Genomic DNA, 17,826 nt, shown 5'->3' with positions numbered 1-17,826 from the left:
GCTGTCAAGCAGCAGAGTTGTTCAATAAAATCTTATTTTTGCATCTTTGCTTAAGCAGAGCTAGAGAAAAACGGACTAGACCCTAACACCTGGTCATCAGAGAAGGGGTGGGTATCAGGTCAAGTTAAGGAATTTGGTTTAATTAATGATGGCCTTGCATTTCTTGTCACCCCAGCCTGCTCCACCTTGACTGATGTGCTACTTCATGGGGCAGATGATTGCATGGGAGGGCAAGGGTGAAAGCAGCCAAAGGGGAGAGAGCAATGTTGTGGAAACAAAGCTGAAGCAACTCATTCTCCTTTCCTCATTGATCCTCCAATAAGAGACTGCTTCTCTCCCAGATTTGTTGCTGATAGGCTCTCTAGTGTGTGTCCTCTGATTGGAGGAGCTGCGGCTCTTCACAGAATCTTTCATTGAACTTGCCCGTAGTTTGAACGCTGGTTCTGGGGGCTGGATACAGACCATGAGTTGGACAAGTCTGCTTTAAGGCCTTGATATCATTCCTGAAATGGGAGTGCCCAGATCTGAGGCCTAACTGTTGATTTATAAAGGTTTAACACAACTTCCTTGCTTTTAAGAGATGAAACCTGTTATTTGGATGGAAATATGATTGAGGTAAAGGAGGCATATTCAATGTGATGTCACTCATTTCCTCAAGTGTTGCTGTGTGAACCTTTGTGTGGCCCATTGTCTTATCTGAAAGGCAACACCACCAAAACAAAGTAACACTCCCTCAGTACTGCATTGGAATGTCAGCTTAGATATGCGTGGTCCTACTTGGATCCCCTCTCTCTGTTCCAAATACATTGACTATATTGGTATCAATTTCTGCTGTTGAATGATTGAATGGAAATATTTTGCCAACTTTGCTTCCAATTTCCATTCTTCCCTTGCCTTCACATGGTCCAACACTGACTTTTCCCTTTCCTCCCTGGACTTCTCTCTCTCTCTCTCTCTCCATTTCTTGTCTATAGGCAAATTATTCACTGTAAGCCCACTGACCCCTGGCTCCCACCACTATCTTGATTGTACATCCTCAAGTTCTACTTCCCATAAGGACTCTATCCTTTTCTCTATATCTCTTTCTTTGTCACTTCTTTCTAAGCAACTTTCTGGACCAATGCTTCCACTATATCTTTTTCTTTCTTCCCACGTAGGTTGATGGGGCATTGGATTGTTTTCATAACATTTTCTACAGTTCTACTTTCTCCCTTCAAAACCTGCCTTTTTCTAACTTCCACTCCACCAGTCTTCACACTCAACAGATCATTTTCCACTATCTACCTTTTCTATTTATTCTTTCACACAACCCAAGTGTAAGGATGTTTTTGTTTAACCTTTTAAATCGTCTTCTTTTCCGCTAGAGAAGAGCTCCAGTCTGTTTGGTCTTTCTTGATCATACAACAATGAGGTCTGGTATTTTCAGTCCATTTCAATATGATATGCAGTGTTGTACTTGAGATAATTCAACATAGCAGCATTAGAATTGTTTAGTAGAATTGTGAATGTAAAGTCTTTTAAAATTACATTTGTATATTTTTTAATCGTTTTGATTTTTGACATGATTTACAGGAGCACATTCTCAGAGCAAAGGTAAGCTGAAACAGTGGCGTGGGCAATGAACTTGTTCCATTTATGCACAGAACTGTAAATTGATACAAAATGTTAATTATGATTGGGACTTCCAAAACACAAGTGGGCAGTTTTGACTCTGCTGCCATCTGTGAACCTTGCTTGTTGGAAGTTATTAATAGTGTATGAATATGATACACTCTGCAGCAGATACGACTTCTCCCAAGCAGTGCAGCCTCATGAACTTGTGCTTTGAACCTTTATTGTACAACACCTGTATCTTGATTCGAAATTTCATGATCATTTCTTTGTTTAAAGATTTGGCCGAATTTCGGGATGTCTTTGCAAAAGCCAAGCACATAACCATTCTAACAGGAGCTGGAGTTAGTGCAGAGAGCGGAGTCCCCACCTTCCGTGGAACAGGTGGTTTCTGGAGGAAATGGCAATCTCGGGTATGTCCCTATGATTCACAAAACTAGTGGCAGGAGAATATAATACATTTTCATGTTAAGATGCCATCTTGATGCCTATAAATATCCTAGATAGGTAATTCATTTATTGTGTATAAAATTCTTTAGCAGCTCATTTCAGCAACAATTGGTGTGTACCTTGAATTTGTGGTAAGAGGCTGCAAATCCCCTGTTATGAAGGAAAGCTGAGGATTGTTATTATTGCTGTAGTTACTAACTCAATTTTATAATATCTAGAACCAAATGGTCGACTCCTCTTAATATTTGGATATTAATAATTTGTAATGTCAGCAATTTTTTAAAAATGGAAATTGATTTGACTGGGGGATGTGCTGTGTAACTTTTATCTGCCATTGTACAGTGCCAGTTTAACAGCAGGTGGTGGGCTAAAGTGATATACTTTTATTTTTCCCCTCTTCTATCCTGTAATGGAAGTGATGCTATGCAACCCTTAATGATACATCCAAAACTTGGAACTCTGTGACCGTGAGTTGTTAACTTGTGTTTCAGTGCAATGGAACTAAATATTATTTTCCCTTCACATCTTACATTTGTGGTTGGAAATAAAGGTGTTTTGTGATGAATTTTAATTTGGTTACATGCTAGAAGTGTATAAGAATCTGAAAAAGTAAACAATTGAACAAAACCCTTGTGACTGCTTCCAAGTAATAATACCCTTTCCATAGATTTGCTACAATTTTTTTTCTTCCAATTCCAAAATTTTGTCTTTGACTTCAGAATTTATTTTGTCAGGTTTAACAGGCTTTCCCTAGATTATCTTCAGGTAGCACCCTCTATTATTCAAGGATTGTGATTTTACTGCAAGACAGGATGATGGTGGCACAGTGGTTAGCACTGCTGCGTCACTGAATGAAGCTAAAGGTAAGGAAAATTGTTGCTGAATGGCCTAATTCTGCTCCTACATCTTATGAGTTCATGGCACCAGGGACAATGAGTTTGATTCTGACCTTGGGTCAGAATCTGCCTGCATGGAGTTTGTACATTCTCCCTGTGTCTGTGTGGGTTTCTACTGGGTGCCTATACAAGGCATTGGTGAGACCATACCTGGAGTATTGTGCACAGTTTTGGTTTCTGTATTTGAGGAAAGATGTAGTGGCATTGGAGGCAGCTCAGAGGAGGTTCACTACATTAATTCCAGAGATGAGGGGTTTATCATATGAAGAAAGATTAAACAGTTTTAAGCGTAAACTCTTTGGAATTTAGAAGAATGAGGGGAGATCAAATTGAGATATTCAAGATGATAAAAGATATGGATAAAGTAAATGTGGAGCGGATGCTTCCGCTGGTGGAGTATTCCAGGACAAAAGATCATAGTCATAGGATAAGGGCTGGCAAATTTAAACAGAGTTGAGAAGAAACTTTCACACAAAGGATTGTGAATCTGTGGAATTTGCTACTCAAGTGCGGTGGAGGCTGGAACAGGTGAGTAAATTTAAGGAGGAGTTAGACAGATTTTAAATTGGTAAAGGGTTGAAAGGTTATGGGGAGAAGGCAGGAAAATGGGGATGAGGAGCATATCAACCATGATCGAATGGCGGAGCAGACTCGATGGGCTAAATGGCCTAATTCTGCTCCACTTTGTGAAATTATGAACTCTTGGCACTAGGGACCCAGGTTTGATCCCGGCCTTCGGTGACTTCATGGAGTTTGCACATTCTCCCTGTGTCTGTGTGGGTCCCCCCCCCGCCCCCCCCCCCCCCCCCCCCCACAGTCCAAAGGTGTAGGTTAGGTGGATTAGCCATGCTAAATTGGCCCTTAGTGTCCAAAGTTGTGTAGGTAAGGGGGAATTAACTATGGTGAATGTGCAGATTACAGGATAGGAGAGGACCTGGCTCTTTGAGTTGGCATGATGTGGGTATGCTGGCGTTGGACCGGCGTAAACACAGTAAAAGGTCTGACAACACCAGGTTTTAGTCCAACCGATTTATTTGATAATATGCACAAGCTTTCGAGGTTTCCCTCTTCGTAGCGTCTGCATGGTCTCCCCCTGCAGACGCTACGACAACGGATGAATGAACATCGCTCGACAATCACCAGGCAAGACTGTTCCCTTCCTGTTGGCGAACACTTCAGTGGTCACGGGCATTCAGCCTCTGACCTTCGGGTAAGCATTCTCCAAGGCGGCCTACACGACAGCGCAGAGTCGCTGAACAGAGACTGATAGCCAAGTTCCGCACACATGAGGACGGTCTCAACAGGGATCTTGGGTTCATGTCGCACTATCTGTAACCCCTGTGACTTGCCTGGGTTTGCAAAACCTCACTTACTGTACTGTTTGGAGACAATACACATCTCTGTAACCTGTGCTCAGTGCTCCTTCCACTCACATTGTCAGCCACTTCAGGTCTTGAACAGCAGGTTAGGTGTAAGGATTCGCATTCTAATCAGTAATCTCCAAACTGTCTGTGCTTTATATGCTCTGTCTGAGGCCAGAACTCTCCATTCACCTGACGAAGAGGCAGTCCCCTCGAAAGCTTGTGAGTATTATCAAATAAATCGGTTGGACTAAAACCTGGTGTTGTCAGACTTTTTACTTTTCTTTGAGTTGGTGCAGACTTAATGAGCGAATTGATCTCTTTGTGCACTGTAGGAGTTCTGTGGTTCCATGGAGGTAGAGCCCAAATCTGCATCAGGTGGAACAGGATCAAACCTTATACTGTTGATGATATGTGAACCACACGCCAACTGTCTAGCTAACTTTCCCTTAGATGTTTCACTTTTCAATTCCATTTTTTTAAATGGCTAAATTGAATTTCATGTCTTGAAGTTGTTTGTAACTTTTAGATATGTTTCCAAATCAGGGTTGGACTGACACCATAAATTCTCCAATTTTCAGGCATCCTGACTCAGATGGTTATCCCACAACAAACATCTGCCCCAATTTTTCACTAAATTGTGAGCCTTGCCGAGGAAACACTATTGTGGTTAATTTAACTGGGGCAGAATTCTACTAGTGTTGAAGGGTACAGCATTACAGAATGCAGTTTGAACTTTTTTTTATTACTGGAGAAAAAGCGAAAAGCATTTCTTCTCCAGCACTAATGCCTGTAACTTATTGAACACAAAGGCTAAATTGGCTAAGACATCAACTGTAGCCTTATTATTGTGGTTAAGTATTATAAAGTCCAGAATGTAATTTAACCTGCCTTTTTCATGGTCGTCGTTTTAGAGAAGCGTGGAGGATAACTTTCAACCTTTTCCCTTGGACATTGTTCTGGTGGAACAGTTTACTTGTTTGGTATCGTGTCCAATCGATTAAATTCAGCTGAGGCAGCAAAGTTTACTTGCTCAAAATTTACTACTTCGTTTAAATTGTTTAAAGTTTGTTTATTGGTCACAAGTAAGACTTTAACACAGCAATGAAGTTACTGTGAAAAACATGTTTCAAAGTAACTTGTAAACCACTCCCGAATTAGTGGCTTAAAATTTGCATGAAAGTACCTGTTTTAATAAAAGCAAAATATTGTGGATGCTTAACATCTGAAATAAAAATAGAAAATGCTGGATAAACTCAGCAGATCTGGCAGCATCCATGGAGAGAGAAACAGTTGACTCTTCAGAGACTTGCTCGAAGAAGAGTCATACAGACTTGAAATGTTAACTCTTTCTCTTTCAACAGATGCTGCCAGAACTGCTGAGTTTATACCTGTTGTTCAAAGCAGTTGTGTTCAAACTTTGTCTCCAGGAGCCATTTTGCTGCATACTTTGGAAATTTGGGGCCACCTGTGAAGCTTAAAATAGGTTTGGACCAGTTGGGTCAAATTATCTGTTTCTGTTCAGTAAATTCTGCCTTCTGGTTAAGTTGCATATGTATTAAATTGCTGATTTAGAATTTATTCATAAATGTAACAGCAGTGCCAAACAGCACTTCCTAATATTCAGGCCCACAAACTAAATAAAACCCAGATGCCTGGCCTTTTGAGACTTGCATATGGCTGATAGGGTTACCAGCTAGAATGTGCATTTAGATGTGGAGTGTCTTGCATGTTACTTGTCTATTAACAGGATTTGGCTACCCCGGAAGCATTTTCAAGAAATCCTTCTAGAGTATGGGAATTTTATCACTATCGCCGTGAACTGATGCTGAGTAAAAATCCAAATTCTGCACACATTGCTATTGCTGAATGTGAGGCTAGATTGAGCAAGCAAGGCCGAAAGGTTGTGGTCATCACTCAAAACATTGATGAACTTCATAAAAGAGCAGGATCAAAAGATATATATGAAATTCATGGTATGTGACTGCTTTGTATTCTGAAAGTGTTGTAGTCATTGATATTCATACTTGTACTTGTAATATCTGCAGTGAAGGGAAAAAACTGCATTATTAATAAGGCTGGTAACAACGCAAGTTGATTATTGACCAGGGTGAATCTGAATCTTTCTTTGGCATCTGAGTAGAAAATGTTCTAAAACAGGAAAAGCCAATTATGTTCCCACCAGGTGTACTTATCTCAGTCAACAATTTGACTGAGGTATAGATTGGATATGATAAGTTTGACAAGATAAGCTTAAAAAAACACAAGCCAAATACTCTTCCCTCTTTGTTTAATTCCATTGCTCTTTTTGCTATTCTTTGCATCCTTTCTTTTCATCCTCTTTCTTTGTTTTTCTCCTTTTTTTTCCTGCATTTCTTTTAACTTTTCTGTTTTTAGCCCATTTTTCTTCCCTCATTCTCTCTCTAACTGTGGCTCTGTTTATTCTGTTTTTTCTCCGCACTTACCTCCTTTGGATGATTTAATAAATTGTAGCAGGCAATCTGATACAAAATTCATTGGCCTGGATCTTCCTGTCAACAGTGAAGCTGTGGCTTACTTGGCTTGTAGTTTATAGGAAAAACTTGCTCCTGCATCAAGACTCATTCTTGGAATAAGAGGTGTGGTCATCTGGGACAGTGTAATGCTGGCAAAGTCACACCCTTTTGTTTTGACCTCCCAAAACTAGGGGAGACTAAAACTAAAGGGCATAGGTTTAAGGTGAGAGAGGAGAGACACAAAAGGGTCCAGAAGGACAATTTTTTTTCAGAGGGTGGTGAGTGTCTGGAACAAGCTGCCAGAGATGGTGATAGAGGCGGGTGCAATTTTGTCTTTTTAAAAAGCATTTAGACAGTTACGTAGGTAAGATGGGTATGGTGAGATGTGGGCCAAATATGGGCAATTAGGATTAGTTTAGTGCTTGGGGAAATGGCATGGACAAGTTGGGCCTAAGAGTCTGTTTCCATGCTGTAAATCTCTGCCTGTAGCTGAAGGGCAGCCCTTTGAGGTCTGTGTTTAGTGAAAGTAAGGGCTGTTAATTAACTTTAATATTCTAAAACAATTAGGACACTTTTCAACTGTTAAAAACTCTTAAACACTTTGTAGAAATTTAAAACTTTTTAAATATTAAAAAGTGACATTTAAGGTGACCAGTGACAATCTATTACATAACAAGGTGGAGTTACGATCTTGAATTCAAAATCATTTGTAATTTCCTTTTTTCAATTTATATAATTAATCATCCATGTGTCTAGACATTTATCCTATGATTTTGAACTAGTGAAAATCTGCGTAGCCATAACCTGAATTTTAAGACTAATTAAAGCTGCTCATTATAATTTTGAAAAATATAGAACTGGTGCCAAACTAATCCTGAAGAAGATTAATCATTAATATTTGTGCCTGACTGACGACTGTTATGACATGATTGCTTTGGTCACCTAATATAAAAATGAAATGTTCTAACCAAATGTGATGACAGGCAATTCAACATGTTAAACAATTGTCTCAGCAGTCATAATGTCCAAAACATGCATTTGGCATGAAAATTATTTTAAAGCAAACGGTTGTCTGGTTAGATCAAATTTATTTCATGTTATTCCTTTCTCAGTTATTTTAATCTGGTAAATGGTTATTCAATCAAATTGGTGCTTTTGGATGGCATGGATTAAATAGACAGGGCCAACTGGATTTGAAGTTCCATCACTTTCAGCATATAAAGATTAGCATTTAGCTGGGTTGTTGCTTTGGGTTTAAGGGGATACGCTCCTGAGCAGAATCTGCATCTGCTAGTTGCAGCCCTTTTAAAAAAAATTCCTGTCAAAAGGAATCTAAAAATGCGCAACAGTGGAGCATTGATGCTTCCTTAGGGGATTGGTCTGTAAATCCTATTCCTAACTGATGCATTTGTCTAGACTGTCCAGCCTGAAAACCTATTGCTTGGAAAATCTTTGAGCTGCCCCCAGCAACTGTAACTTCTGGGCAATCAGCCCAAGTTATAAGTTTTTGCCCCTTTGAAACTGGCCCGGCAAAATCTGCAGAGCCCATTGAGGTGCAGAGCAACTTCCAGTTTTCAGTGCAAGCGGGATCACTGGAAGTTGCAGCCTTCAATAGCAATGAATGTCTCGCCACTGAGTCTGCAAGATCCAGACCATTGTCAACACAGGACAGAGCCTGCTACTATTCATGTAATGAATATTATGAGCACCTTTCTAACATGAAGATCGTTTCAAAATTGAACAACTGTACGATTTCCAAATTAAATTTATCTTCAATTAAAATTCCCTGCCACCTGTCTTTTAGTTCTTTATTTTTCCCTTTCCCTCTTCACAGCTTGCATTTTTACAAATCAGTGGTATAATGTGAATCAACATATTAATATATGAAGTAAAGTCAGCAATAAGGTAAATGAAGTGATCAACAATAATCGAGGCAACAGAGTGCTATATGCTCTCCTCCTCTCCACAACTCCCTTGTATTTTTCTGTCTCTGATTTGATTCTCATTAACGTTATTTGCTTCTCATTTGTTCACACTTTTTCTATCCTTAAATTTAATTGGTCAAACTGTTAAACATCACGTTCAGGATATCCAGATACCCACTGAATTCATCATCTCATGCTCAACTAATATTTGCAACCATCAACTTGAACTGAAATTCACTGTGCTAATCGTGAGATGCACCACTCCAGCAATCTGCAGTGATAATTGCTGTCTACCTTTTGAAGCAAAATTACTTTCTTCTTTTAGAAGGCAGTTGAACGTAAATAATGTTTTTCTAATGTCAGCGAATCTTCTGTGATATTTCTTAGGTAGAAGGTAGATTTTGAGATATTGCTAAATACTGTGCCTTTAGTAACTGCTCATGGTCTTGCCTACAGTCATTGGATGAATTTTCTTTAATACGTGGAGACAATAGAAATAAAAATGTGAGGAGAGACCTCAAGAATATGAGCTACAGAATTGGTGGTGGTCGGAACACTAACTACGTTATGATAGTGGGAGTTGAAATAGAATTGATTTTGGTAGGGAATATTGACCTAAAAGCATAACCAAAAGCTTTGTAACAAGATGCAAAGTTTGTGCATAGGAAGTGTATACCCTACACTTTATCGTGTTTAGATAAATTACTAAAAATTGGTCAGATTTTCCATACTTTTATCCTCCTCCCCACATGTATCCATTGGGTGGAATTTTCCCAATCCACCTGCCACAGGACACAGACCATGCAAAAGTATGTTGACCTTGGGGTGAGTGCAGCCAGAAAATCCCACCCACTATCTCCACAAAACCTCCTCTGATGTAATCATCATTCAGCTAGTTTCTTGAAATCTGAACAAAATGTCTGTCTAGATTGTGTATCTAAAAATGTGCAACAGTAGAGCATTGATGCTTCCTTAGGGGATTGGTCTGTGAATCCTATTCCTAACTGATGCATTGTCTAGACTGTCCAGCCTGAAAACCTATTGCTTGGAAAGTTGTTTGGAAAATCTTTGAGCTGCCCCCAGCAACTCATGGATTCGCCAATCAATTGCTTGGGCACTGCAACAAATTGAGAAGGCAGGCTCAGTAAAGATAATAAACATTAACCCATTCTTACTGTAGGGCACAGTATTTTTGAAAGCAAGCAGGGCAGGTATCAACTGCAGTAGTAAAATATTAAACATAATTCAAAAGTATTCTGGTCTGGAGAAGCTACTGTGTACTTGAAAATAGACCACCAATTGATATAGAGTTATGGTAGTATCCTGTGAAAGGAGTATCACCCCACTTGTTTGTAGTTGTGCTGACATATGAGCCACCTTGTATTGACCCACCCATCCTTTGATCTTTAGGAATACTGACTCATTTTCATTAAAGGAGAAGAGCATTTTTAACTCTAACAGGAAGCAGATGTATTTTTAAATTTTTTCCAATTTCTAAATTTTTAGGTTGATGCTTTAATGTTTTGTTTTAAACTATTTAATTTTCTTCCTTTAGGCAGTTTATTCAAAACACGCTGCACAAGCTGTAAACATGTAGCAGAGAATTACAGAAGTCCAATATGTCCAGCTTTAGCTGGAAAAGGGTAATGATTTAACTAATTTTTTGATATGTATGTGATTGATTCTATAAAACTACTAAACAGTGCAGCTAAGAAACCCAAAAATGTAATGTTGATGTTGCTTGTCCACTGCCTTTCTCCAGGGTTGGAATAAAGATCTTAAAAAAAAGCCCAAGGACTGGGAATCCTTTCCTATGCCTTGAGATCCAGTCAATGATTTCTCTTGATCTGTGGTTTGCAATGTCCTATCTAATCCTATCTTTGCATGATTAACTTCTGGGCTGAAGTGAAGAAAGATGTGACAAATCATTTCTTTGGAAATTAGATTAAAGCTTGTTTACTGGAAATAAATGTAAATTTAGCAGATGTATATTGAAATACTGTGTAGAATAGTGTTTTAGGGAAGCCAGAAATGTGGTTACAATATATTTATATAGATGCTTCTTGATTATTTCTAGTGCACCTGATCCTGATACAGATGATGCCAAAATTCCAGTTGAACAACTTCCCAGGTAAAAATGTTTGTACCTTCACAGAACACATTTACAATATGCGATGTAAATATATACAGGAACTAGGCACTGGAGTAGACCATTCGGCCCTTCAAACCTGCTCCACCACTTAATGAGATCGTGATTCTGGCTTTAACTCCACTTTCTTGTCAGCCTCCTATAACATTGACTCCTTTGTTAATCAGAACTCTTATCTAACTCAGACTTGAATATACTCAATGACTCAGATTTCAGTGCCCTCAGGAAGAGAATTCCACAAATAATAATTTTGAGGGAAGAAATTATTTCTCTTCCTCAGTCTTAAATGGGGAACCCTAGTTTTTAAACTCTCTCCTAGTTCTCGACACCACCGCAAAGAAAACATCATCTTGGCATCCTTTACCAGGATTGAATACATTTCAATAAAATCACCTCTCATCTGTTCTTATTCTGCTCTCCCCGTGCAACAATCCATGTACTGGATTCCCATTTGAGGTGGTGATTGCCAGGGTCTCTAGAAGCTTGTACAAAGTCTGAGAGTATGGAACAGCTTTTCTGTACAAATGGAATATCAAAACACGTGATGCTGAAGTGCTATTTGATAAGAGTTTAACTTTCTAATTTAGGTGTGAAAAATCTGGTTGCAATGGTTTACTTCGTCCACATGTAGTGTGGTTTGGAGAGACCCTAGATTCAGATATACTGATGGAAGTGAACAAGGAGCTTGAGATCTGTGACCTTTGTCTTTTAGTGAGTATATATTTTCCTTTTTAATACATAGACAGGATTGTTTTCTGTAAGTGACTCAGTCTTGGTGAGTGATATTCCTTGATGCTAAAGGACATTAAATAGTGACTCGTATTTGACTCACTAAACTAGTAACTTGGTGATCAGTAACTAATAATACAAAAGTCTAATTGCTGTGACTTCGGAGTTGAGTGGCATTACTTGTAACTGACACAAAGCAATATGAAATACCTCCTAGAAATGCATGTTTTTGTCATAATTTTCACAAAGCTTACTTTAAAAACTCATCAATGACAGAAAAGGCACATGAAGTTATGCAGTTGTACTGCTAGTCTTGGCTGATGAAATAACTTTATCAAGCTTTATTTCTGTTGACTGGCTGACTATTAAACAGCAAAGGGTCTTTGGAAGATACCTTTCACATTCAGTAGCAGAAATTTTTCCGTAAGATAAACACCAATACAAAGCAAAAAATATCCTTTCAAAATCAAACTGATCATCTGGGTAGATCCTGATGTTACATTCAACTAAAATGTGCAGAAGAATTACTGATTCATTGTGTTTTTTCATTAAGTGAAAACTAGAACTATTTTGACCCGTAAGACTTGAATTTGCAAGAGATTGGACGTAAACTAAATTATTTCATGGAATTGGGAACATATGAATTGAGTTCAGTCCCTCCAGCCTTTTCTGTCATCCACCTTAGATCATAGTTACTCAGTATCTTGACTCAATTTACCTGCACTGGTTCCATATCACTTACAATTTTTGTTGGACAAGAATATTATCAGCAGAAAATGCTGGAGAAACTCAGCAGGTCTGACAATATCTGTGGAGAGAGGATACAGCCAGTGTTTCAAGTCTGGATGACCCTTCATCAGAGCTGATTTACTATAACAAGACAATAGTTGAAGGAAGGGTAAGAATGGCAGCTCAATATTCTGGGGCATAGAATCATCAGATGAGACAGGATGTAAAAGAGGAGATGGTGTTGCATTATTGATCAAGAAGTCAATTACTGCAGTGAGGAAAAGAGGGACATCACTTAGGGAGTGTGTTATAGGTGCCCAAGGAGTCAGGGATAGATAAAAGAGCAGATATGTGGGCAAATCTCAAATTTATAAAATAATAAGGTAATAATGGTAGGGGATTTCAACTTCCCCATTATTAATTAGGATAGCTAAAGTGTGAAAAAATGGCTTAGAGGGGGAAGAATTCTTAAGGTGCATCCAAGAGAGCATTTTGAACACAGAAAGCAGTACTTAACCTAATTTTAAGGAATGAAGTTGGTAGAAAGTGGGAGCATTTTGGTGATAGGTGGCTGTAACTTGGTAAGATTTACGGTTGTTATGGAAAAGGACAAAGACCAGAAATAAAGGTTCTGAAGTGGGAGAAGGCCGTTTTTTTTTTAAATATAAGACAGGATGTAGCAAAGGCAGACTGGGAACAGCTATTTGAAAAATCCACATCAGAAACGTGTTTCTGTAAAGGTGAAGAGTGGAACCAAGAAGTTCAGAGAAATAAGGAAGAAACCGATAATAGGCCAGTGAATCTAACATCAGTAGTAGGGAAACGATTGGAAAAATTTGGTGGGATTAATCTCCACTTGGAGAGACAAGGATTAATCAATTAGTCAACATGGTTGTGACAGGGGAGATCATGTCTAACACATTTTGATTGTATTTTTTTTGAGGAGGTGACTAGATGTGTGTATATGAGGGCAGTGCAATTGATGTAGTCTATGTGGACTTTGAAAGTTGTTTTTGTGACTGGAAGCCTATGTCCACTGGTCTACTGCAGGTGCTGAGTCCCTTGTTGCTTGTTGTGTATGTTAATGATCTATACTTGAAAGTAGGAGATATGATCAGTAAGTTTGCAAATTATACAAACTGGTGGTGTGGTAAATAGCAAGGAGGAAAGTCTTATAGGATGGTTTTGATGGGCTGGTCAGATGGGCAGAACAGCAACAAACCCTGAAAATTATGAGGCAGTACATTTTGGGGAGACTGTCAAGGCTTGGGGATGCACAATGAACGTTAGAGTATAGAACCTAAGGGTGCATGTCCACAGTTACCTGAAGGCAGCAGGACAACAGACAAAGTGGTTTACTTTTATTAGACAAGGTATAAAGTAAACGTGCAGGGAGGTTATGATGGTTATAAAATGTTGGTTATGGCACAGCTAGAGTACTGTGTGCAGTTCTGGTCACCCCACAATAGGAGGAACATGATTACTCTAGAGAGGGTGCAGAAAAGATTCACCGGGATGTTGCCTGGGGGGGATGGGGAGTGGATTGAGGGACGTGAATAGGGTACAAAGGAAGGAATTGTTGTGGGAGAGGGGGTGTGAATAATCAGGGGCAGAGATATAAAGTCAGGCGCCTTCTATCTATTTAGAGGGAACTTGAGGAAAACATTTTCACCCAGATGGTGATGGGAATCTGGAACTCTGCCTGAAAGGGTGGTAATGGTGGGAATCCTCAAAACATTTAAGAACATTTAGAGAAGCATGTGAAATGTGTGGCATACAAGACTCTCACTCTCTCTCACTCTCTCTCACTCTCTCTCACTCTCTCTCACTCTCTCTCACTCTCTCTCACTCTCTCTCACTCTCTCTCACTCTCTCTCACTCTCTCTCACTCTCTCTCACTCTCTCTCACTCTCTCTCACTCTCTCTCACTCTCTCTCACTCTCTCTCACTCTCTCTCACTCTCTCTCACTCTCTCTCACTCTCTCTCACTCTCTCTCACTCTCTCTCACTCTCTCTCACTCTCTCTCACTCTCTCTCACTCTCTCTCACTCTCTCTCACTCTCTCTCACTCTCTCTCACTCTCTCTCACTCTCTCTCACTCTCTCTCACTCTCTCTCACTCTCTCTCACTCTCTCTCACTCTCTCTCACTCTCTCTCACTCTCTCTCACTCTCTCTCACTCTCTCTCACTCTCTCTCACTCTCTCTCACTCTCTCTCACTCTCTCTCACTCTCTCTCACTCTCTCTCACTCTCTCTCACTCTCTCTCACTCTCTCTCACTCTCTCTCACTCTCTCTCACTCACACACACACGTCTTTTGTAACTTGTTGCTGACCCACCTAATTTGAAACATCCCACTGACTCAGGCTGAAACTCATTGTTTACAACTAGGTGCCTGGGAAACATTTTTAAAAAAAGGTGCCACTTTCAGTGATTCTTGGGAAATGCATCGTGTAGCCTGTGATAAAGAAAATCACATGGTCCCTTGCACTTACTCTACATTCAGTATGATCAGGTTGAATTTGCTCTACTTTCTCACCCTTCTCATTACAATGCCATGAACAATGGTAATAGATCCTGTATAGTAGACTGATCAAATTCACATGTGTTAACTATAATTAGGGGCACATTTTTAACATAACATTTTATCTCCAATTGAATGCAGTTCCTACAAGAAGTCTTTATTGCACAGGCTAATGTTTTTTGGAACATAACGTGCACTTTATCCTATGGATCATGTCTGTGGGATCCTGGCATCCAGATACTTTGTCATAAAACTTCTATAATCAAGGTTTTGTACCAATAAAAAATGTTGAAAGCAGTTTGTTTGAGGAGCTTGTCTGTTCTTCTACCACCTAAAATCAGAAATTGTATCCAACCAGGACTGTTGGGATTCTTCATTCTTTATGGTCATGAAAATTTTAAAGTAAGTTGTTTGGTTCCAACCAATTTTTGTTTGAGTATGTGGATCATGGCACAGAGTTGCTTGCATATTGACAATCTCACTTCAGTTATAAAGATGGTTTGTTGTAGGGGAAAAAAATTTGCTGATGCAACAAGGAGTATTCAACTCAATGCATATTTTTGGCATAATAGGTAGTTCATTCTATTTCTGTCCTGAACTATGCCAGTGCTTCTCAAATGCTTTTGTCCATGGGCCACTTGCGTGGGGAAAAGAACTTCACGTCCACCTACCCACCCTACCTCCCTACTTTCACTTACCAGTGCAAAATTCTTAAAGTTTTTGGTGAGATGTATTTGGTCCCAAGCTGGAAAGCTTAATTCTCATGTAGGGCTCCACATTTAAAACAGTTTTTTCTCTTTGCTTCCAGCTCCACAAAGTGTTAATCTGTTCTTGCTGTTGTACATTGTTGGAAAAGGCAGCAGGTGCTTCAGAAGGGTGCTGGTGAGGCCAGGATGCTTAGAGATCATACCTGGAACTAAAAGTTATTGTCGAATATTAGCTTCAGTGACTTGAACAGTTGAACAGACCACCTGGAGGACCATTGTGGATCACGACTGGTTGGCTGATCACACTTTGAGAAACACTGCATTGTACTATTCTTTGACAATGCAAGCCAAACTCTAGCACTAAAATCCTGCATTTTTGAATAAAGCTACAGAACTATTCGCTCGTCTTTGAAGTTTAGTTTGAAAATGCTAAGGAGCAAACCAATTTCAAAGTGATTTTACATTTTAAAATTTATTAATGGTTATGGTAGTATTGCTGGTTATGTTACTGGACTAGTATTGCAGGTACTGGAAACCTGAAATAAGAACAATGCTAAAAACTCAGTAGCTCAGACAGCATCTGTGGAGAGACCAACAAATTTAGTGTTTTGGTTTGATGCAATGAGATGAATTGACCTGAAATGTTAACTGCTGAGTATTTGTTAGTTTTTATATTAGTAACCCAGAGGCTTGGACGACTGACCCAAGAGATCCATGAGCTCAGATCCCGCAAAAGGGAGGCACAGTGATTATCACTGCTGATTCAAAGACCTGGGTTTGATTCAGGCCTTGGGTGACTTTGTGGAATTTGCACATTTTCCCCATGTCTGCCTGGGTTTCCTCCCACAATCCAAAAATGTGAAGATTTGGTAAATTGGCCCATGCAAAATTGCCTCTTAATAACCAAAAATGCGTAGGTTAGGTGGATTACCATAGTAGATGTTTGTGGTCTTGGGGAAGCGGTGGGTGGGGTGGTTGTGGTTGTGGTTTGCCTTTGCCTGGGTGAGATGCTCTTTGAAAGAGTTAGTGCAAACTCAAAGGGCTAACTGGCCTGGTGCACTGTAGGGATTCTATGGATGGCAGTGGGTTATTGAAATAAATCTTAAAATATTAATAATGGTGATAATTGAGCTACAACATTGTCATTTTAGAGACCCATCTGGTTCAGTAATATCCTTTTAAGAAAGTAAACCTACTGTCCTTTTGTATGTAGTTACTACCTACTATCATAGATTTATTTCTTTTCTCCTCTTCTTCCTCACTGCCATCACGTTGCACTATGATAGTAATATATCACATGTTCTACCTTGTAAGAATTATTCTCTTACATTTGAAGTTTGTATTCTTTATGCATCCTCCCAGTTTCCTCTCTTTTCTAAGAGGCATTATTACCACCATTTGTATCTTGCATGAATATTCAGCTTTCTCAGTAAAGCTGCACGAGCAGTTTTAAAGGAAAGGATTATGTATGTAAAATTATAGAGATCTTGTCTACTTGGAAGCCTCTTAAGAAATGTTTGTGTGATTTTTCTTTCCTGTGATATCTCAGGATTGAGTTTCTAATATACTACTTTAAATGTATTTGACTGGCCATTTCTGCAAATGAAATTGAAGTCTAGCAGCTTGTCCTCTGACATTTTCTGCAACAAATTAGTTTTGTTCCAGTTTCAATGCAATGCAGGTGAGGGTTGTATACTTATATATTTCTTCTGAAATTGTTTCTAAGGTTGGGACATCATCGATCGTTTATCCCGCAGCATTGTTTGCTCCCCAGGTAGCTGCGAGGGGCGTGCCAGTAGCAGAGTTCAACACTGTTATCACAGAAGCCACCACAAAATTCAGGTATTCGGTACTATACTTTCAAATATTGTATCCCTTGCAAGCTTTGAAATTGTCCTATATATCCAAGTCATTAATATAGAAATGCAGTAATCTTGGTACTGACCCTGGGGAAACTGCACTGTACATTTTCCTTCAATCTGAAAAACAAGAGTTCACCACTGCACTGTCACTCAACCAACTTTATCCATGCTACCGCTGTCCGTTTTCTTCCATGGGCTTCAAATTTGCTAAAGACCTATTTCATGGCACAATATCGAACAAGTCCATAAACACCACCACAACTCTCATCAAATCAAGTTAGTTACACAAAAACAGAAAATTCTGGAAATAAATGAGTCAGGCAACATCTTGTAGCGAAAGAAACAAGTTTAACATTTCAGGTCAATAAATTTTAATTATAGATCCTGCC

General features: G+C 39.3%; 2 protein-coding genes across 5 annotated transcripts in view; one reads left to right on the top strand and one right to left on the bottom strand.

Moving 5' to 3' along the window:
* The window catches only part of LOC145353782 (glucose-fructose oxidoreductase domain-containing protein 1), a 258,944-nt gene that overhangs the window by 218,570 nt on the left and 22,548 nt on the right, over positions 1-17,826 (bottom strand). The gene's annotated exons all lie outside the window — the stretch shown is intronic.
* Positions 1-17,826, top strand: part of LOC145353802 (NAD-dependent protein deacylase sirtuin-5, mitochondrial-like) — a 145,812-nt gene that overhangs the window by 122,048 nt on the left and 5,938 nt on the right. For all 4 annotated transcript variants that reach the window (XM_080204619.1, XM_080204630.1, XM_080204638.1 and 1 more), the window contains 6 exons: positions 1,891-2,024; positions 6,069-6,294; positions 10,294-10,381; positions 10,816-10,869; positions 11,475-11,598; positions 17,302-17,417. In XM_080204619.1, the coding sequence (XP_080060745.1) occupies positions 1,891-2,024; positions 6,069-6,294; positions 10,294-10,381; positions 10,816-10,869; positions 11,475-11,598; positions 17,302-17,417 (742 nt within the window). The remainder of the gene's footprint in view (positions 1-1,890; positions 2,025-6,068; positions 6,295-10,293; positions 10,382-10,815; positions 10,870-11,474; positions 11,599-17,301; positions 17,418-17,826) is intronic.

The sequence above is a fragment of the Carcharhinus amblyrhynchos genome, chromosome 2 (genome assembly GCF_965287045.1).
Source record: "Carcharhinus amblyrhynchos chromosome 2, sCarAmb.v2.hapA, whole genome shotgun sequence".
In the NCBI taxonomy this organism is placed as follows: domain Eukaryota; kingdom Metazoa; phylum Chordata; class Chondrichthyes; order Carcharhiniformes; family Carcharhinidae; genus Carcharhinus; species Carcharhinus amblyrhynchos.
Note: the sequence above shows the minus strand (reverse complement) of the source record. Positions and strands in the feature narration are given on the sequence as shown.